Source organism: Mustela nivalis (genome assembly GCF_964662115.1).
Source record: "Mustela nivalis genome assembly, chromosome: 15".
NCBI lineage: Eukaryota > Metazoa > Chordata > Mammalia > Carnivora > Mustelidae > Mustela > Mustela nivalis.
In genome coordinates, this window is record NC_139034.1 from 55,484,748 (window position 1) to 55,508,540 (window position 23,793).

The following is a 23,793-nucleotide window of genomic DNA, read 5'->3' on the forward strand; positions in this document are numbered from 1 at the left end:
TGGGCTCAAATTATGGCTTTAACATGGGATTTGACTTTGAAGTAGGTACTTGAGCTCTTGAACTCCAGTTTACTCCACTAGGAAACAGGTTAGAAAATAAAACATAAGGAATTTGTAGAAATTGGGTGTGCACAATCATTTATGTTACACTCTACATTTATTTACAACTATGTTAGGGAAGAGGATTTTTTAAAAATTAAGTGGCTCTCTGAAAGAAGCTTCCTGTTGATCTTTTTCTTGATCCAGACTTCCGCTTTGATTAAAAAAACAAAGGAGATTTGATCTTTAAAGGCTCATATCTTGCTGTGGCACTCTTGTTACCTTCTGCCTTTTGGACATTATCCTTAACTGTCACTAAATTTATCTTTCTCTCAATTTCAGTTCCTGCTGTCATCAGTATTGTAAGTGAAGGACTTAACCTAATGCTCTGGCTTCATGCTTTCTTGACCCCTACCTGAATATTGACCTTTATCTCATCTCTCCTTCACTTAGCTACTTTACTGGTCACACCCTGGATCTTGGGATCAACTAAAATGATGTCACTGAAAGTACTGTTCTGCCTCCACATCACCATCCTTTAACAGCAATCTCTAATCTTCCATCTTGCTTGTACACTATTTACATTTATCTGTTTGTCATCTTAACAGGACTCCATGTCCTTTGCCCCTTCTACTTTGTCCTAACCTATCAGCTCTCTTGAGTTCTTGAGTTCTCTTCTTTTCCATTCCTCTATAAGTGAGATCCCAAGGGCCATCACTTCAATTTACTCATATCCCAAACTTTGTTCCCATTTTGACACTTGTGATCTCTATATTATACTTTTCATTTAAAATGTTTTAGAGAACATTTATTAACTTCTCAAGAGCTCGGTTTCTTCCGGATATTTTATAATCATAACTACTTCACTAGATTATGGTAAGGTTTAAACAAGTTACTGTATATATAAATTGTTGAGCCTACCTTTACCCTATGTGGAGATAAGTTATGGAGAAAGATAATGTGAGATATAGAGATAGACCATGTTTGCACCTTGCATTACTGTCCTGCTAACAGAAAAACACCAAGGCAGGCAAATTCATATAATATGCACCTTGGGTCACCACCCTCCAGTGGGTCCTTAAAAGTGTCAGATAATTCTAAGCAAACACATTTGTGAAACTTTAAAAGATAGATATTTTGTTTTGGGAACAAATGAGTATATGTTTAAATTTTAGAAATCTCCGAGAAGCGAGGGACAATGCTGTGGCAGAAAAGGACCGAGCAGTGATGGCTGAAAAGGATGCTTTAGAAAAACATGATCAGCTCTTAGACAGGTAAGCATTCTAAAAATCTGGAAATGTTAAAAACTCTTTTTTTATTTTCGTTGCTTTAACTTTTTCTTCTAAGGAAAAATATTTTTAATAGAAGTATAATATTTAATTCCATTGAACTATAGTTACATGCATTGTTTTTGTAATATGTAATTATTGCATATACTAAAACAAGATATAGAACATTACAGTCGCCCTACAGAGTTTCCTTGTATGCCTTTTATCCATCTCAACCACTATTCCTCAAAAGGTAAACACTGTCTCATTTCTGTCACCATGGCTTAGTTTTGCTCGTATTGGATTGAAAATGAATGGAATTGTATAGTATATACTTTTTTGTGTCTAGCTTCTTTCATTCAACATTATATTTTCATCCATTTTGTTGTTATATCAGTAGCTCATTCCTTAGTGTTGCTGGGTATGAATATACCACAGTTTGTTTTATTTACTCACCTATCAGTGGACATTTAGGTTGTTTCCATTAGGTTGTTTCCATTTTGTAGCTATCATGAATGAAGCTACTGTGAACTTTTTTATAAAGTCTTGTTTGGGTATATGGTTTTTTACTTTAAAAAAGTATATGGAGTTTTACTTTAAAATAACCTACTGAACTTGAGTCCAAAGTGTTAATAACATTATATGTCCCCAGATCATTTCTTAAAAATCTGTATGCTCTGGCTCATATGTGTTGGAGAAAGGGAAAGAAAGAAAATGATTTGTCTTTAACTTATCAATAGAAAAGTGTATTTATTTTTAGTAATCTAGCTAATAGGAAAATCATTGATGAGTATTAAGGTAAATACTGTTGAACACTCTAGATTATCAGTGGTTTGACTACATACAGAGTAAACAGAATCATTACCCTTTTATTTCAACTTTTATTTTGAAAATAATTTCAGAGAGAAAAGTTGCTAAACTAGTTCGTCAAGTTTCCATATACCTTTCACATACTGATAAACTTTGAAAATAACTCAGTGAAGCTTTTAATGATTAAATGAAGACTTACAGATTCATTTGTGACTTAAGCAATATCTGACACTAAAAGTTGAGGTAAGTCTTCATATAATTAAACTATTACTGAGATCTTCTAGAAGTGGCTCAAATTGTTATACTTCTGAATTCACATCAACTTTATAAACTTGGCACATTAATAAAAATAATATTAGAGGAGTCTCTTCTGTAATGTGAATGTATATCTAAATCCAAACATTTTAATATAAAATACATTTATAAATCAACAGTTTTTATTGGATTGCTGTTATAACCTACCATAAGATCTTTTATTATGTATAACCCTTGCATTTATGAAACTATATGTTATACATGAAAGATTTATTTGGCTTTTTGTTGATGTTGTTTTTTAATGTGACTTTTTAGGAATGGTCTAGAATAACACTGATGGACAAACTAACAAACTTCAAAAGAAAGTGCAAGTTTTTAGCCAGTAAAACAGAACTGTTATATTCGGGCAGAATTTTATAACTTACTAGCATTTCATTTTTGTGAATTTGGAGAAAAGAGAATAGTAAATGTGACCTTAACATTGGCTTTTTTATATTTTTCTCACCTCTCTTTTGTTCTAAACTCTGGTTCTCTAAAATCCTTCTTACCTTACTTGTCCATATACTAGCAACTGGTATTTATCCTAAAGGCCGTGGGATGCTTTAGTCCTTAAAGGGATCTTTTGAATTATTGAGAATTCAATCATTTAAAGTTTGTAAAGCATGTAGAACAGTGTCTTGCACATAACTAGTAATATAGGAATGTTTGTTTTTATTATTATAAAATAATTGTTCAATTAGTTCTGAACTCTTGCTATTTAAAAGTTGATCTTTTAAAATAATTTTCCACTAGAATTTTGAATAAACTGGAACAGCTCATTTTTCCCATTAAGGTTTAATTGATACACAGTATTATATTTTATTTCAGGTGTACAACATAGTGACTCAGTATTTATACAAATTATAAAAGGATCACTACAATAAGTTACTATCTGTCACCATGTAAAGTTTTTAAAATGTTATTGACTGTATTCCTTATGTTGTACATTACATCCCCATATATTATTTATTTTATAACTAGAAGGCTGTACCTCTTAATCCCCTTCAACTATTTCTTCCATCCCTCTATCTGCTCTCTCCTCTGGCAACCATCAGTGTATTTGAGTCTGTTTCTGCTTTTGTTTGTTCGTTTGTTTTGCTTCTTAGATTCCACATGTAAATGAAATCATAAGGTATTTGTCTTTCTCTGATTTATTTCACTTACCATAATATGCTCGAAGTCTACCCATGCTGTTGTAAATAACAAGATTCCATTCTTTATTAGAACTAATATTCTTGGGGGGGTGTACACACATACCTACATACATTTACACACATACACACACAACACATCTTCTTTATCCATTCATCTGTCTGTGGGCACTTGGGTTGCTTTGATACTTTGGCTGTTGTAAATGATGCTTTGATTAGCATAGGAGTGCTTGTATCTTTTCAAATTAGCGTTTTTGTTTTTTATGGATAACAGAATTATAGTTATCTATAGCTATAGAATTGCTGGATCATATGGTCATTCTATTTTTAACTTTTTAAAGGAACCTCCAAATTATTTTCCATAGTTGCTATATCAATTTTCATTTGCACCAAAAGTGCACAAGAGTTCCTTTTCTCAAGTGCTCCACATCACTTGTCATCAAGGAAATACAAATCAAAACCACAGTGAGATACCACCTCACGCCAGTCAGAATGGCTAAAACAAGTCAGGAAACAACAGATACTGGCGAGAATGCAGAGAAAAGGGAACCCTCCTTCACTGTTGGTGGGAATGCAAGCTGGTGCAGCCACTCTGGAAAACAGCATGGAGGTTCCTCAAAAAGTTGAAAATAGAGCTACCCTACAACCCAGCATTTGCAGTACTGGGTATTTACGCTAAAGATAAGAATGTAGTGATCCAAAGGGGCACGTGCATCCAAATGTTTATAGCAGCAATGTCCACAAGAGCCAAACTATGGAAAGAACCTAGATGTTCATCAACAGATGAATGGATAAAGAAGAGGTGGTATATCTATACCATGAATACTGTGCAGCCATCAAAAGAAATGAAATCTTGCCATTTGTAACAATGAGGATGGAACTAGAGGGTATTATGCTGAGCAAAATAAGTCAATCAGAGAAAGACAATTATTGTATGATCTCCCTGATTGAGGAATTGGAGAGGTAAAATGGGGAGTTTCACGAGTAGGGAAGCAAAAAATGAAATAAGATGGGATTGGGAGGGAGACAAATGTAAGAGACTCTTAATCTCACAAAACAAACAGGGTTGCTGCAGGGAGGGGGGTATGGAGAGGTTTGGTTGGGTTATATGGACATTGGGGAGGGTATGTGCTGTGGTGAGTGCTGTGAAGTATGTAAGCCTGACGATTCACAGACCTGTAACCCTAGGGCAAATAACACATTATATGTTAATTTTAAAAATAATAATTTGGAAAAATTTTTTTTTAAAAAAGAGTTCTCTTTTCTCTACATCCTCACCAACATTTGATATTTCTTGGCTTTTCAGTAATAGCCATCCTGACAGCTGTTAGGTGATACCTCTTTGTGGTTTTGATTTGTGTTTCCCTGATAATTAGTGATGTTGAACATTTTTTTCATGTGCCTTTTGGCAATCTGTATGTCTTTGGAAAAATGTCTATTCCGGTCCTCTGCCCATTCTGTAATCAGATTGTTTTTTAACCTTAACCTGTGTGAGTTCTTTTTCTAAATAGATACTAATCTCTATTTATATATATCATCTGCAAATATCTGCTCCTATTCTGTATGTTGTGTTTTTGTTTTGTTGATAATTTTCTTTGCTGTAAAAAAACTTTTTAGTTTGATGGAGTCCCATTTGTTTATTTTTCTGCTGTTGTCTTTGTCTGACGGGACAGATCCAAAATAATAATGCTAATATCAATGTCAAAGAATTACTGCCTGTGTTTTTTTCAAGGAGTTGTGGTTTCAGGTCTTATGTTTAGGTCTTTAATCTGTTTTTGAGTTTATTTTTGTTTATGGTATAAGAAGGTAGTCCAGTATGGGTGGCTTTCCAGTTTTCCCCAATACCATTTACTAAGAGATTCTTTTTTTCCAGTATATATCCTTGCTTCCTTTGTCATACATAGATTAATTGACCATTTAAGTATGGGTGTATTTCTGTGCTCTCTAGTCTGTTCATTGATCTATGTCGGCTTTTGTGCCAGTACCATACTGTTTGATTACTTTAGATTTATGGTATAGTTTGAAAAACGGTTGTGATAATTGAGCTTTACTCTTCTTTCTCAAGATTGCTTTGGGTATTCAGGGCCTTTCATGGTTCCATACAAATTCTAGTATTATTTGTTCTAGTTCTATGAAACTGCCCTTAATATTTTGATAGGGATTGCATTAAATTTGTAGATTGCCTTAAGTTAGATATTTTACCAACATTAGTTCTTCCAATTCTTCAATGTTGTATATCTTTCCACTTAGTTGTTCTTAGTTTCTTTCATCAGTGTGTTACAATTTTCAGAGTACAGGTCTTTAACCCCTTGGTTAAATTTATTCCTAGATATCTTACTCTTTTTGATGGAATTTTAGATAGAATAGTCTTCTTAATTTCTCCTTCTGAGAGTTTGTTATTAGTGTACAGAAATGCAACAAATTCATGTGTATTAATTTTGTATCCTCCAGGTTTACTGAATTTGTTAGTTCTATTAGTTTGGTGGAGTCTTTAGGGTTTTCTATATATAGTATCCCATCATCTGCAGATAATGACAGTTTTATTTCTTCCTTTCCAGTATGGATGCCATTTTTTTTTTTTTTTCAGTCTAACTGCTGTAGCTAAGGACTTCTAGTAGATGTTGAATAAAAGTGGTGAGAGTGAGCATCCTTATCTTGTTCTTGATCTTAGAGAAAATGCTTTTAGCTTTTCACCATTGAGTATATTAGGTGTGGCTTTGTCATCCATGGTCTTTATTATATCTAAGTATGTTACCTCTATACTCATTCTGTTGAGGGTTTTTATCATAAATGGATGTTGAATTTTGTTGAATGGTTTTTCTCTATCAAGATGATCGTAGGATTTTTATTCTTCATTATGTTGATATGGTATATCATGTTGAATGATTTGTGGGTGTTGAACCATCTTTGTATTCCTAAAATAAATCCTTATTCATGGTGTATGATCCTTTTAATGCCTTGCTGAATTTGGTTTGCTAATATTTTTTGAGGATTTTTGCATCTGTGTTCATCAGGGATTTTGACCCATAATTTTATTCTATGGTGTCTTTGTCTGGTTTTGGTATCAGGTTAATACTGACCTCATAAAATGAGTTTGGGAACATTCTTCCTCTTCAATTTCCTGGAATAATTTGAGAAAGATAAGTATTAACTGTTCTAAATGTTTGGTAGAATTTACCTAAGGAGCCATCTGGCCCTGGTCTTCTGTTAGGAGTTTCTTTTATTACTAATTTAGTTTCATTTCTAGTAAACCAGTCTATTTAGTTTTCTATTTCTTCATGATTTAATCTTGGAAATTGTGTGTTTTTATGAATTTATCCATTTCTTCTAGGTTGTCCAATTTGTTAGTGTATGCTTGTTCATAGTTGTCTCCTGTGATCCTTTGTATTTCTGTGGTGTTGGTTGTAATTTTTTTTTTTTATTTTATTTATTTGGACCCTCTCTCTGTTTCTGGATGAGTCTGTCTAAAGGTTTATCTGTTTTGTTTATCTTTTAAGAAACTGCTTTTAATTTCATTGATCTTTTTCTTTTTTGGGGGGGTGGGAGAGGTCTCTGTTTCATTTATTTTCACTCTGATCTTTATTACTTACTTCCTTCTTAAACTTTGGACTTTGTTCTTAATTTTCTAGTTCATTTAAATCCTGGTTTGCTGCTGCTGCTGTTGTTGTTGTTGTTTGTTTTTGTTTTGTTTTGTTTTATTTCCTTTTGCCACCCTGTGTCTTTTGATTGGAGAAGTAGGTCTATTTACATTTAAAGCAATTGTTAGTAGGTTTTGTTCATTGTTTTGTGCTTGGTTTTGTAGTTCATCTCCATTTCTTTCTTCTTTTCTTACTCTTTTTCCTTTATGGTGTGATGCCTTCATTTGGTGTCATGTTTATAAGTCCTTTCACTATTTTTCTTGTATATATTATAAGGTTTTGGTTTGTGGTTACCATCTCTCTCTCTACATATATTTATAACAATCTATTTTAAGTCAATGGCTGCCTAAGTTCAAATGCATTCTAAAAGCACATTTTTACTCTGCCCCTTACCATGTTTTATATTTTGATGTTATATTTTACATCTTTTTATTTTGTATATTCTTCAACTAATCATTATAGTTATACTTGATTTTACTTCTTCTTAATCTTCATACTAGCTTTATAACTCATTAATTTACTATCTTTATAATTACCTTTAATAGTGAGAATTTTTTCTTTCATTTATTTCCCTATTTCTAGTTACAGCCTTTCCTACTTAAAGACATCTGAGGGGCGCCTGGGTGGCTCAGTTGGTTGGACGACTGCCTTCGGCTCAGGTCATGATCCCGGAGTCCCGGGATCGAGTCCCGCATCGGGCTCCCAGCTCCATGGGGAGTCTGCTTCTCCCTCTGACCTTCTCCTCACTCATGCTCTCTCTCACTGTCTCTCTCTCAAATAAATAAATAAAATCTTTAAAAAAAAAAAAAGACATCTGAATCTTCAACATTTCTTATAAGGCTGGTCAAGTGGTGGGAAACTCCTTTAGTTTTTCTTGTCTAGAAAACTATCTCTCCTTCAATTCTGAATGATAACCTTACTGGGTGGAGTGTTCTTCATTCTGAGTTTTTTCCTTCCAACACTTTGAATATATCATGCCCCTCTCTTCTGACCTGTGAAGTTTCTGCTGAAAAATCAGCTGATAGTCTTACAGAGGTTCCCTTGTATGTGACTAGCTGTTTTTCTCTTGCTGCTTTTAAGATTATCTCCTTATCTAATATTTGGCATTTTAATTATAATGTGTCTTGGTGTAGATCTCTTTGGGTTCATCTTGTTTTGGACTGTCTGTGCTTCATGGACTTTAGAATTTGTTTCCTTCCTTAGGTTGGAAAAATATTCAGATATTATTTCTTCAAATAAGCTTTCTGCATCTTTCTCTCTTTTCTCTTTCTGGAATTCCTGTAATGCAAATGTTAGTACATTTGATTTTGTCCCAGAGGTCCCTTTAACAATTCCCATTTTTAAGAATTCTTTTTTTTTTCTTTTCTGATGGGGTGATTTGTACCACTAGTCTATTTTTCTGTATCATCTGATCTCCCTTGATTCCCTCTTGTATTTTTCATTGGAAAACTAGGTCCATTTACATTTAAAACAGTTGTTAGTAGGTAGGTATTTATTGCCATTTTGTTCATTGTTTTCTGGTTTTTATATAAACCAGCTCTGGTTGCTATATTCTTGTGTTTTTTCTTTGTTAAAGTTCATCCATTCTTCTCCCAGGTTTGGTGATCATCTCTATGACCATCCCTTTGAGCTCTTTATCAGATAGATTATTTATCTCTCTTTCATTAAGGTCTTTTTCTGGGTTTTTGTCTTGTTTTTTCCATTTGGAATTGTGTTTTTCTAAGTTCAAATGCATTCTAAAAGCATTTTGCCTGATTTTTGTGTTTGTTTCTGTGTATTAGGCAAATTGGCTACCTCTCCTTGTCTTCAGGAGTGACTTTTTATAGATGTCCCCTGGGATCCAGAACTGTAGTCCCGCCTGCTCACCAAGCCAGGTGCTCATGGGGTTTCCCATATGTAAGCTGTGTTCACCCAGCCGTTGTGGCACAGTAACAGCTGGAAAAAAATCCCCCTGCAAAGGGATATAATGTTGCTGAATAAAGTCAGAAAAGTAGGATTTTTGATGTCCCTGCAATTTAATTCTTACTTATTAATCTGTAAATTGAGTATAATTCATGGCAAAAATTTCCAAAAAAATTATTAGTGAAACTTGACAAAACGACTAGGATTCTTCTTCAGAGTTGTTGTGGTTATTCTTGTACCTGCCTATCCTTGTACCTTCATTTTTTCCATGTGAATTTTTATAGTTATATTTTTCACATTATACCTTTTATGATCCCAAGTTCATTTTGGGTGTGGTATAGATAGAAAACTAATCTATTTTTCATGAAAATGTCAGTTTCTTTTCTTTTTTTTTTTTAAGATTTTATTTATTAATTTGACAGAGAGAGATCACAAGTAGATGGAGAGGCAGGTAGAGAGAGAGAGAGAGGGAAGCAGGCTCCTTGCTGAGCAGAGAGCCCGATGCGGGACTCGATCCCAGGACCCTGAGATCATGACCTGAGCCAAAGGCAGCAGCTTAACCCACTGAGCCACCCAGGCGCCCCGAAAATGTCAGTTTCTTTAAGTTAAACTATACATTTAATGGGATCCAAGTAGAAATATCAGCAAGTTTGTTTGTGTTTTGTTTTTAAGTCTAACTTCCTCTTGTGTTGGTTGGTGTTACAAAGCACAAGCTTTTGGGATCTTAATAAGGGGAAGTGAGTTAGGGATGCATTTAGATTAAGTGCTTTACAGTAATTTCTGTTTATAGTAAAATTATTGCCAGCCGTTTCTTACTAGCAGTGACTTCAGGACTATTCTTTTTTTTTTTTTAAGATTTTATTTATTTATTTGACAGAGATTGCAAGTAGACAGAGGCAGGCAGAGAGAGAGGAGGAAGCAGGCTCCCTGCTGAGCAGAGAGCCTGACGTGGGGCTTGATTCCAGGACCCTGGGATCATGACCCAAGCCAAAGGCAGAGGCTTTAACCCACTGAGCCACCCAGGCGCCCCACTTCAGGATTATCCTTTCCATCTATCCAACCCCCGTAAGTGTTGAGAACCAGGAATATGTCTTAGGTAACCATTACTGGAATGAGGCCTTCTTTCTTTATGGAGGATATGCAAGATGCAATAATATCTTATTTTGGAGGAGATGCCCTGGAGTTTGTCAGACATTGGGTTACTGATGTGATGTGTTCCTGAATCTTCGTAATTTTTTTTCTTTCCAGCTTTATTGAAGTATAATTGGCAAATAAAACTATAAGATATTGAAAGTATGTAAACTGATTGTTTGTTATAGGTATACATTTTGGAAAGATCAAGTTAACACATTTCTTACCTCACATGTTACCTTTTTTTTTTTTCTCTCCGTGAGAACATTTAAATTTTACTCTCTTAGCAAATTTCAATTACACAATATAGTGTTAGCAACTATAGTAACGATATTATACATTAGATCCTCGGACTTTTTTCATCTTACAGCAAAAATTTTTTAACCAGACATTAAATCTATGATTTATATGGAAAAATTAAATAAATGAGTTTCTGAATCAGAAACTTAACAAATTTTAAGATTAAGGTTAAGAGTCTCTTGTGGTTTGTCTCCCTCTCTGGTTTCATCTTGTTTTATTTTTCCCTTTCTTCCTATATGAGCCTCTTTTTTTTTTTTCTTAAATTCCAGATATGAATAATATCATATGATAATTGTCTTTCTCTGATTGACTTACTTCACTTAACAATATATCCTCTAGTTCCATCCACATCGTGGCAAATGGCAAGATTCCAATTTTTTGATGCCTGAGTAGTATTCCATTGGCTGTATCCATTCATGTGTCACTGGACATCTGGGCTCTTTCCATAGTTTGTCTATTATGGACATTGCTGCTATAAACATCGGAGTGCATTATATTTGTATCCTTTGCGTAAATACCTAGTAATACAATTGCTGGGTCATAGGGTAGCTCTGTTTTCAATCTTAAGGAACTGCCATCCTGTTGTATAGAGTGGTTGTACCAGCTTGCATTCCCACCAACAGTGTAACAGGGTTACCCTTTCTCTGCATCCTCACCAACATCTGTTGTTTCCTGACATTCAGAGTAACTACTAAAAGATTTGAATTTAGTGCTATTGTATTTCCTATGAAGTTACTGTTTCTGTATATTGTCTCTGTTCCTTTCTGGTATGTGTTACTTTTAAGCTCTCTTTTTCCTTAGAGGACCCTTTAATATTTTTTGTAGGGCTGGTTTAGTGATCACAAATTCTTTTAGTTTCTGTTTGTTCTGGCAGCTTTTTATCTCTCCTGTTCTTTTTTTTTTTTTAAGATTTTATTTGTTTATTTGACAGAGAGAGACAGAGAGGTCACAAGTAGGCAGAGAGGCAGGCAGAGAGAGAGAGAGAGGGAGAAGTAGGCCCCCCGCCAAGGAGAGAGCCCGATGTGGGGCTCGATCCCAGGACCCTGGGATCATGACCTGGGCCGAAGGCAGAGGCTTAACCCACTGAGCCACCCAGGCGCCCCTATCTCTCCTGTTTTGAATGACATCCTTGCTGGTTAAAGTATTCTTGGCTGCATATTTTTCTCATTTAGCACCCTGAATATATCATGCCTCTTTGTTCTGACCTGCCAGGTCTCTGTGGCTATGTCTCTGCCAGTCTAATGTTTCTACCCTTGTAGGTTAAGGACATCTTGTCCCCAGACTGCTTTCAAGATTTTCTATTTGTCTCAGATTTACAAGTTTCACTGTAATATATCAAGGTGTTGACCTATTTTTATGGATTTTGAGGTGCGTTCTTTGTGCCTCTTGGACTTGAATGCCTGAGTTCTCCACTATAATTTGCTCTGATAAACCTTCTGCCTCTCTCAATCTCTCTCTCCTCTTCTTCTGGGATCCCAATTATTCTAATATTGTTTTGCTTTGTGGTATCACTTGTCTCTTGAATTTTACCCTCCTGTTCCAATAGTTATCTCTCCTTTTGTCAGCTTCTTTAATCTCCATCATTTTGTCTTTTGCCTCATTTATCCTAGCAGCTAGAACCTCCTTTTTTGATTGCTTCTCATTAAAGCCTTTTTTATTCCAACCTGATTAGATTTTAGTTCTTTATTTCTCTAGAAAGGGATTCTCTATGTCTTTTATGCTTTTTTCAAGCCTAGCTAGTATCTTTATAATCTTACTTATTATTCATTTTGACATCTTACTTATGTCCATACTGATTAGATTCATGGCAGTCAGTACTGCCTATTGTTCTCTTTCATGAGGTGAGTTTTTCCTATCTTGTCATTCTGTCCAAAGAAGGATAGGTGAACAAAAGAACAAAATACGAAAATGGCAACAATGACCCCTGAGAAATATACCCTAAACAAATCAGAAGAGACCCAAAACCAGAAAAAAAAAAAAAGAATATTATCAGACAGGTGAACAGAATAGAGCAATGTGTGTGTATTTGGTCTATTTGTTAGAAAACTAGATCCCAGCCATAAAAAAAGGAAAACTTACTTATGTATAAAAATAAAATTAAGTACAATGAGAGGATAGACTATAACTGCAAAAATGAAAATTAAAAGGCAAAAAAAAAAAAAAAGAAAAAAAAAAGAAAAGCAAAGAAGGAATAAACAGACAGGTGAGCAGATCAGAGCAATGCACTGTGTCCTGGTCTGTTTCCTAGAAGAAACTGCAACCCAAAATTGTAAAGAAAGAAAAATATATATATACAAAATAAAATTAAATACATTAAAAGGATAGATGCAACTGTAAAGATGAAAATTTAAGAAGACTTTAGAAAAAAAAGAAAAAAGAGAATATGATCAGAAAGGTGAAGAGAATAGAGCAATACAATATATCGTGGGTTGTATTTTGTTCTGTTTATTAGAGGAAACTGCATCCCAAAATTGTAAAGAAAGCAAAACTTAGGTATATATAAAAATAAATACAATGAAAGATAGAATGTAATTGTAAAAATGACAATTTAAAAAGATTTTTTAAAAAGAGTTGATAAAATAAGAAATTGGTTGAAAAAAGAAAGAGAAAAACATTAAAATTGAAATATTAAAGAAACATGTAAAAAAAAAAAAGCATGAATTCTGTATACTATTTTCCCCTGGCACTGCAGTTTTGCAGTTCTGTGTGGTCAGTAAACTTGGTCTTATCTCGATCTTGCTGCTGATCTTCTGGGGGAGGGGAATGTTGTGCTGATTCTTAGGTGTCTTCTCCCCAGGTAGAATTGCACTGCCCTTACTAGGGGTCCAGGCTAAGTAATCTGCTCTGGATTGCTCTATGTGACTTTCAGCCCCTGAAGGCTTTCCACACCACTCTGGAGGATGAGAATGAAAATGGCTGCTTCCCAATCTCCAGCACCAGAGCTGAAAGCTCACACCTCCCAACTCCTCACTACACTCTCAGGGAAAGTCAATCAGTCACTCTTGTCTCTCTGGTCCACCCTCTGTGCTCAAGCATTTGAGCATCTGTGATCAAGCATTTCTGTCTCTTCCTTGCAATTCAGTTTCAAGTTTCCAAACCCTGACAACTCCTGCAACATGCGCCCGTGTTATTCCTCCCAGGGTTGGGATAGGGGTCTCGCCATGGCTCTGCCATTTGCTGGGCCCTAGCTCAGAGAGTGGTCACCTCATCATGCCATGGTTCATGGTTTATGGCAACACCAAACTGGCTCACTGATTGCAACTGGCGTCCCCATTCCAACTCCTGAGAGCTCTGCCATACTCGGGCACCCTGGGCCTTCATGAAACCAGAGATTAGAGACCACACTGTCCCACCTAGGATTTTGTCCCACTTTGCCAGCGAGCGACTTTCAGGCTGGGAAGTCCCTCACCAGAGCAGATTTTTAAAAGTTCTGATTTTTGTTCTGCTGCTATTTCACTTTCCTGTAGCCAGCTGATGGAGGTTCCCTCCCTGCAAGGTTTATCTCCCCATATATTGCCTCAGATTTACTCCACACGACCTACCTTGCAGAAAAGTAGTCACTTTTCTACTTACAGAGTTTCAGCTCTTCTTTTCTGATTTCTGGTTGAGTTTGCTTTTAATATGGACTTCCAATTGAAACATGCAAATAACTTGAAAGATTTCAATATGGAGATACTATCCTACACTAATAGAAGTTATACACACATGCCTCCTTTTATTGTACTTTACTTTATTGCACTTCACAAATACTGTGTTTTTTTCCAAACTGGAGGTTTGTGGCAGCCCGACATCAAGCATTTCTATCAGCACCATCTTTTCAACAGCATTTCTTCACTTGTGTCTCTGTGTCACAATTTGGTAACTCTTGCAGTATTTCAAACTTTTTCATTATTATTGTATTTGTCATGGTATCTGTGATCAGTGGTCTTTGATGTTACTATTGTAATTATTTGGGGGCACCATGAACAGCACCCATATAGGACAGCAAACTTAACTGATAAATGTCACTTGTGTTCTGACTCCTCTAACCAGCCATTCCCTTGTCTCTTGCCCTTGGGCTTCCCTATTCCCTAAGATACAACAGTACTAGAATTAGGCTAGTTGATAACCTGTAATGGCCTCCAGGTCTTCAAGTGAAGGAAGAGAGTCTTATGGTTTCTCAGTTTAAATCAAAAGCTAGAAATGAGTAAGCTTGGTGAGGAAGAAATATCTAAGGCTGAGATAGGTTGAAAGTTGGCCTTTTACACTGAACAGCCAAATTGTGAAAGCTAAGGAAAAGTTCTTGAAAGAAGTAAAAATGCTACTCCAGTGAACATGCAAATGGTAAGAAAGCAAATAGCCTTATTGCTTTTATGGGGCGAGTTTGAGTGGTCTATATAGAAGATCAAACCAGCCATAACATTTTCTTAAGCTGAAGCCTGATCCACAACAGGGCCCTACCTCTTGTCAATTCTCCAAAGGCTGGAAGAGGTGAGGAACCTGCAAAAAAAAAGGTTTGAAGCTCGTAGAGGTTGGTTTATGAGGTATAAAGAAAGAAGCTGTCTTTATGACATGAAAGTGCAATATGAAGCAGTAGCTGATGTAGAAGCTACAGCAAGTTCTCCAGAAGATCTGGCTAAGATCATTAATGAAGATGGTTCCACTAAGCAACAGATTTTTTATGTAGATGATAGCCTCTATTGGAAGAAGGTGCCATCTGGGACTTTAATAGCTAGAGAAGTCACTGTCTGCCTTCAGAGTTTCAAAGGATAGGCTCTTGTTAGGAGCTCATGCAGCTGTGATTTTAAATTGAAGCCAGTGCTCATTTACCATCCCAAAAATCCTAACACTCTAAAGAATTAAGCTAAATCTACTCTGTACTTTATAAATGGAACACACAGCTGGATTATAGCACATCTATTTACAACATAGTTTACTGGTATTTTAACCCCACTCTACAAACCTACTGCTCAGAAAAAAATAATTGCTTTCAAAATATTATTGTTCACTGACAGTGCCTCTGGCACTTCACAAATGTCCCTGGCCTATACACACACACACACACACACACACACACACACACACACCTCCTTTGATGGAGCCGCACAATAAGATTGATGCTCTTTTCATGCCTGCTAACACAAGATCCATTCTGCAGCCCATGGATCAAGGAGTCATTTTGACTTGAGAATCTTCTGATTTAAGAAATACATTTGTAAAGCTTATAGCTGCTATAAGTAGTGGTTCGTCTGATGGGTCTGGGTAAAGTAAATTGAAAACCTGGAAAGAATTCAGCATCCTAGATGCCATTAGGGACACTCGTCATTCATGGGAAGAGGTCAAAATATCAACATTCACAGGAGTTTGGAAAAAGTTGAGTATCTCTCGTGGAAGACGTAGAGGTGTTCAAGGAAGTCATTTCAGTGGTAAAATACCAAGAGAACAAGAAATTAAACCAGAGCCAGAAGATGTGACTGAATTGCTGCCATCTCATGGTAAAATTTTCCAGATGAGAAGTTTTTGTGGCCATCAAAGAAGTGGCTTCTTCAGAAGGACTCTACTCCTGCTGAAGATACTGTGAAGATTGTAAACAAAAAGATTTTAGAATTTTTCATCAACTTGATAAAGCAGTGGTGGGGTTCGGGAGGATTGACTCCAATTTTGAAAAGTCCTACTCTGGGTGAAATGATATCAAACAGTATCACATACTACAGAGAATCATTCATGAAAGATAATCAATGCAGCAGACTTGTCTTATTGTAACAGATTGCCATAGTCACCCCAGGTTTTAGCAACCACCAGCCTGCTCAGTCAGCAGCCATCAACTTTGAGGAAAGACCTTCCACCAGCAAAAAATTACCACTCAGTGAAAGTGCAGATGATGGTTAGCATTTTTTTAGCAATAAATTATTTTCTAATTAAGGTACGCACATTGTGGTTTTTTTAGTCATAATGCTATTGAACCCTTTGTAGGTTATAGTATAGTATAAACTTTGATGTGCACTGGGAAATCAAAAATTTCACTTGGCTTGCTTTATTCTGATACATTATTGCTGCAGTCTGGAACTGAACCCACAATGTCTCCAAGGTATGCCTGTAACTAGAATGTGGTCTGTGATTACCTTATCTATAAAATCATGCTGGGCACTGGCCACCCAAGCTTTAAACCCAAGGGCTTAAGAAGAAAATGACCAGAATGGTGGAAATTTTTTTAAATTCCTTTTAGTGCTATAATTGTTTACAAGTATTTGAACGTTTCTCATATGAATGATCTGATTTTCTTACTTGGGAAGACCTAATGTAGTAGAATGGGACATCTGGATAAATGTTACAAAAAGGAGTAAAATTAAACTTTCTAATAGGACTCTTCAGAATACCTTAGCATCTAATAATGTTCTCCATCAGAAGTAGTTAAGCATTAAAAAAAAGTGTTTAGGTGTCAGCTGGCCAAGTATTCAACAGTAATATGCCCATAAGTATTGAAACGTCAAATGGGTAGCTTGATGAGTTTGAAGTCTGTTTGGGTTCTGAAATTATCTGTTACAGCCCCTCAGAAGAGTTAATACATTAGTTTTGTTACCTTACAAAAGGAATGGTGAACCCAAGGTATTTTTGAGAGTTATATTAATATCTCTGCCGTTCCTGTTTTTTTCAAAATTAAAGCCTAGTGTTTAGGATACTGTTTGAAAAAGGACTATATATATCTTATATCCACTAAAATTCTTTTGAGTACAAATTGTCTAGGAATATTTGAACTCATATATTATGAGAGTATCATATTTATTTTTTGTATATAATGAAACCCAAGGAAAAATTCCTTTATTTTTCAGAGGTTAAGTTTTTAATACTCAAATACATGATTCTGACTTCCTTTGTATCAAAAATTAGAATAAATGTGTTTCAGTCCTTACATGGATTGTGATTTCCCTGAGTCATGCTTAATCAGCTAAAGCTTCAGACATGCCTATACACAGTTTTCTAGTCAGGCGTAATTATATCAACTTCATTTATGTTAAAAGTTTTTCTTTGTGAAATTCCTTCTTTTATGGTTAAATGTCCTATGTTATTATAAAGAAAATGTATGGAAGTAGTATGCTACTTTCAAACATGAATGAAAAAAAAGGTTTTTACTCAAGGACTTTAATTTTTCTACAAAAAAAATTACTTTTCTCAGGCATATATAAGACCTTTGTGTCTAGCAATTCAAGTTCACCAGTTTAATAATAAATAACAAATGTCCATCTTTCAAATACATAAACAATTATTATCTCATGTTCTGTTGCTTCTGAATCTGCACACACTTTGGGTTTCTTTCTACCAAAATGAGGAAGTTTTAAAACTCAATGGGAACAGAAGAACAAGTTGAATATACTGTTGATTTTGGGAGCCTACATGAGAGGTCTATATATGAATCTAAATAGAAAGCTTGCAACCCAGAATTAATGTTAATAGTATTTTTTAAGTTATGGTCATTTTAACTGTTTTAAAATATATATTCCATGTTTTGAAATATATTTGGAATCATTTTCAGTCCATAAACATTTTTAAATGAATATTACTTGAAATTATTTTCAGCCCCTACAATTTCTCTGGTAGTAGCAGGATTTTGTCCTCACTCTTTTACTCATAGAAGGTAAGAGAGTGAATAGGGGATCTGGTAAGTAGAGCTTGTGATTTTTGTGTCATACTGGGCTAGTTTAAAGCTTCATGTGTAGCAGCTGTCCAGAATATCCATTCAGTGCTTTATTTCCAAGAGTAGAACAGTTTTTGACATGTCTCTCTTATTCTACCTTTTTTCATATTCCTATATTGTTTTATCTTTATCTGCCTTTTATCTCCTGTTGGCTTCTTCAGCAGGCAAGTAAATGAGTCATTTGCAAAACAAACTTAATGAAGTAAAGATACTAAGTTTGAAATAAAAGCTTTGGTATTGCAGTTAAACTCTTTTTCTTATAAATTACAATAACTTTATTCATAATATTCCTAGTTTTCATGGTTACACAAAGTAATCCGCATCATTCATACATACATCAAATTTGAGTGGAAATATTGTAACTCAGTCCTAAAATAAGTTAGCTCTTTTGTCTTACTTCTTTATGGAAGAAAGAATAATACAGTTAAGTTTCTTTCTTTTTTTTTTTTTTTTTTTAAATGTTAGGCTCCATGCCCTGCATTGGGCTCTGTGCTCTGTTTGGAGTCTCCTTGAAGTTCTCTTTCTCCCTTTCCCTCTGCCCATACACACACACACACACACACACACACACACACACACACACACACTCCCTCCTTGATATAAATCAATAAAATCTTAAAAAAAGAGAAAGAGTCAGAGGCTTGAGCCACCTAGGCGCACCAGGTTTCTACTTTGTAAGTGAAATTTTTTAGTATCTGATTTTTTTTTGTTTGATAATTTACAGAATACTCTCATTAATGGACCTCTCTAATAACTTCCAAAATTTAAAAAATTATCTTTTCTTTGTTACCTAATTTCTTTTATTCTTTGCAGAATTCTTTTTGCCCATAGGTTCGCTTTGTTTATATTGAAATAGTCTAGCCTTATGTTGTTCTAAAATTTTCTCTTTGCCTCTGAGCTGCTATTCCATCTAACATATATCCGTCCATTTGCATAGGATTATATCTCAAGCGGGACTCATTACATCTTAGCTTTGTTTTGTTTTGTTTTGTTTTTTTCCAGTAAAGGCTTTGGAATTAGTGGTAATATAGTGTTCATGAAAGCTTTAAGGAATTTATTGTGGAGATGTAAAATATCTATTCCTTTTTAGTCTAGACTAAAGGCTCTGAAAGGAACTGATAAGAAACTCTCATATTGACATCACAGTGTATGAATTTTATTTTATGCCACCTTTCCTCAGTCTTCCTTTTTCTTTATTAGGTATTAGTCTGATCTGACATTCCTTCTCCCACTAGGAACAGTGCCCAGGGAATCCTTGAGCCATTCATGGATAATTCATTGCTTATAAAGGTACTGGTTCTAAAATGATATGCCAATTCTTCACCTCAAAAGAACGTATCTTGAATATTTTTATGCAGCTCGTCAAAACATAGACACACACACACACACACACACACACACACACACACTGAGCAATTTGATACTGTTTTCTGTCAGACTTTTTTCCTAAAGAACCAAGCACTTCTGTGGTTAAAAAAAGGATATGCAAGTCTATATCAAGAGAATTAATGATGAATGCCAATGTTATCTGAAATTTTGTGGGACAAAACATCTTTATATAATAATGAACTAGAATTGTCAGCATATTTTGTTGGTAAATGGAAGAATTGCTATAGAGAAGTGCTCTTTCCATACCTGCCAACATAAACCTCTTCTCAATCCTGAATAATTGAATGATTGTCACTTTCAGAGCATCAGTTCCCTTTGTATCTTATAAAATCAGCAGTGTTCTCATATTCTGTCTTGGTTCATATTCTTTTTTAGCTTCTTCCAGATTTCATACATGCACAGAATCTACAAGAATGGTACAAAGAAATTCTATACAGTTGGCCCTTGAACAACAAGGTTTGAGCTGCAGGAGCCAATTTATATGCTGTTTTCTGGTAAATACAGTACAGTACTGTAAATGTATTTACCTTATGAAGTTTTTAATAACATGTTCTTTAGCTTACTTTATTGTAGGAATACAGTACATAATACATAAAACACGCAAAATAATGTGTTACTCAACTGTTTGTTATCAGTAAGGCTTCCAGTAATAGTAGCCTATTAGTAGTTAAGTTTTTGGGGAGTCAAAACATATATGCAGATTTTCAACTGCACAGCAGAACAACCTCTGTGTTGTTCAAAGGTCAACTGCATTTCCTTTATCTAGATTCACCCTTTTTTAATATTTTGCTACATTTATTTATCTTTCTTATTCTTTCTCTTCTCCCACCCGAGCACATACACACACACACAGAGACAGGTAAATTTTTTTTTCTGAATGGTTTAAGAAATTGAATGGATGATAGGCTTTCACTTCAGAGTTTATTTCCTAGGAATAAGAATATTCTTATATATAACCACAGTACACTTACCAAATGCAGCACAACATTGATAGCAATACTTTCATCCATTTTTTGTCAGTTTTCCTGGTAATATCTCTTTCTAACAGTTTTTTTCTGGCACAGGATCTGATTCAGATTCATGTATTATGTTTAATTATGTCTTTTCTTTCTTCTTTAATCTGAAACAGCCTTTAGAGGTTGTTTTTTTTTTTTCTATTTCATTTTGATGACATTTGGTTCTCTTAATTTTATATACACACCCCCCATACACACAGATGACCCTAAAACAACACGAGTTTGAACTACACAGGTCCACTTACATGCAGATTTTTTTCAATAAATATAGTATAGTTCTTTAAGTGTATTTTCTCTTCTTTATGGTTTTCTTAATAACATTTGCTTTTCTCTGGCTTTATTAGTAAGAATACACTGTATAATACATATAACATACAGAATATGTCTTAATTAGTTGTGCCTGTTATCAGTAAGCTTTCCAGTCAACAGTAGGCTATTTGTAGTTATGGTTTGGGGGAGTCAGAAGTTACACACGGGTTTTCAATACAGGGGATGAGCAGCCCAGACCTCCACGTTGTTCAGGGATCCACCATATATCGCTTCCTTTTGAGATCTCATCTTCTGCTCAACTCAGACTGTAACTTTAGGAAATGACCACCCGTGTTTCTCAGCTCAAACCATACCTTTTTTGCGTCTCAGATTTCTAGCTACCTGTTGACAATTTTATCTAAATGTCTTTCTGGAACTTTAAACTCAGTGTTTTTGAAACAGACTCAACTCCCTCCCACACTCATTCCTCCCAAAACAAAAATTTGCTTCAGCTGTCTTCACATCTGTGATTGCACCACCATTTTAAAGCCCTTTCTGTTTGAGCCTTCAAAATAATCCTTTCCCCTTGCTCCTATGGGTAATCGTTTGTCTTCCTCCCCCTACTACATTCTGTTCCCAATTGTATCTCTAAAATGCTCTTCACTTTTGTTGCCACCATCCTGAATCAGCTTCTTATTACTTCTTGACTGGTGTCATGTTGAAATTGCGTACACTAAACTCCTAATTGGTTGCTCCATCCCTCCCCACTCAGTTAATCCTCTTGCCCAGACCTGTTCCTCCTCCCATAATTTTGCATTCTGACTAACATCATCATTTGCCCAGGCACTTGAACAAGAAAGCTGGTGATTCACAACTACTTTTTCCCCTCATCTCACCCCACTTCCCATATATTCAACTAATAAACATTTTTTTTTGTAACTAGCATATATGGTTATGCTGGTATATGTGGTAGATGCTGGTATACATTAGTAAATAGAGATCGCCCTTGCTGACAGTCAACTGAGAAAGACAGAAAGTAAACAAGTGATTAGATATTAATTATTAAAATTATGCTTTCATGATTTTTAGGAACTAGGTATTGTGAGGAAATATAATGGCCTAGGCTGGGTGTACTATGGTACAAGAATCAAGAAAGGACTCTCTTGACACTTAATATACGCAAATGTTGTATCATTTTCCATTTCTTTTTTCTTTTAAGATTTATTTATTTATTTATTTATTAGAGAGAGCGCACAGTGAGGGGGTAGAGGGAAAAGAAGAGAGTCTTAAGCAGACTCCACACTAAGCATGGACCCCAACATGAGGCTCGATCCCACGATCCTGAGAGAACAACCTTAGCCAAGACAAAAAGTCCAACGTGCAATCAACTGTGCCACCGAGGCATCCCTATTATTTTCCATTTCTAAATATATCTAATCATTTCCCTCCTTTTAATCCCAGGTGCCGCCGCTTTAGTTCAGTCTGTATTTTCTCTGCCTGAACTCTTTCTGATAGTCTCAGAACTATCTCTCTGCTTTTGGTTTAGTTCTCTTTGTTTTATCACTCTCTTTTCCAGAGTAATTATTGTAGAACTGAGAACTCTGACCCTGTCATTCAACAGTGTGCCATCCAGACTGCACAGCTTAACATTTAAAGTTATTCACAGACATGCTGCCTATCTTCCCAGACTCAGATCTTTTTCTTATTCTCCTCCATACTTAAGACAAATCGATCTCTTGTAGTTTTGTAAGTATATGGTGCTTTCTCTCTTACTCCTTTTTATGTGTTCTTTGCTAGGAATGGCCTTTCCTCTTCCCTTGTTCATGTGTCTTACCATTCATCTACTAGGTAGATACCCGTTCATTTGGTAGGACTGAACTCAGTGATTGTGTCTTCTGAGCAACTTTCAGAAATATTGAAGTTTTTTCTCTCTGCTTTCCACCCACTATATTACAATTTTGTGTTTTTACAAATCTCTACCTGTGAAGTACTGGGTTTTTTTGAGGCCAGAGATTTTTTTTTCTTCCCCATCCTTGCTTCTCTTGAAAAGCCTCTACTCAGTGTCTTTGATAAACAGTTCTCAATAAATATCTATCAGCTAGAATTGATTAGAGTTTTCTAATCATTTTGAGTCATTTTGACAAAATGACAAAATGACAAGAGTCATTTTGACTTAAAATTTTCCAATGTAAAAGCAGTTTGAATGCTGAAAAGAGTGCCCAGTGTGTTTCCTCATTTTACTACATCTGTGGTTCCCCAATATAGATGAATTTCAGTCACCTACAGAATTTGTTTTTTTTCCTTCCCTCTGCTCTTCCTTTTTTTTTTCCTTCCCTCTGCTCTTAGTAAATAAATATCTCTGTAGGGGCGCCTAGGTGGTGTGGTTGGTTAAGTGTCTGGCTCTTGGTTTTGGCTCAGATCGTGATCTCAGGATCCTGATATTGAGCTCCTCATCAGGCTCTCTGCTGGGCATGGAGTTTGCTTCAGATTCTCTCCCACTGCCTCTCCCATACCCCACTTGCCCTCATGCACTTTCTCTTTCTCAAATAAATAAATCTTTAAAAAATAAATAAATAAAAATAAACTTCTCTGGAGGTTTAAATTCCCTTCGTGAGAATTTATACATCCCATGAAGTTCACTAAATGATCCTGATGTATTCTTTCTTCAAACACATGTTTGGGGAACACCACGCTGTAGTAGCCTCTGAAAACACTTTGTAAACTGTAAATAGTAAAGAAATGTTAGTTATGAACATTGATCATTGTGCCCTTCTCTGTGCCTTAACCACAAATCTCAAAAGAATGTGTTAACTTTTTCTCAAAGACTAATGCTTTAGTACCCTTGGGTTTGAAAGAACTTGAGGAAGTGTTGGTTGTCTTGTGCAAATATTGTTATCAGACTGAGTTCCAGAAGTCTGAAAACAAGCAAATGTC

General features: G+C 35.4%; 1 protein-coding gene across 2 annotated transcripts in view; it reads left to right on the top strand.

The window, feature by feature from the left end:
- Positions 1-23,793, top strand: part of PIBF1 (progesterone immunomodulatory binding factor 1) — a 197,436-nt gene that overhangs the window by 58,388 nt on the left and 115,255 nt on the right. For both annotated transcript variants that reach the window (XM_082701266.1, XM_082701267.1), the window contains exon 10: positions 1,215-1,313. In XM_082701266.1, coding sequence (XP_082557392.1) covers positions 1,215-1,313 — 99 coding nt within the window. The remainder of the gene's footprint in view (positions 1-1,214; positions 1,314-23,793) is intronic.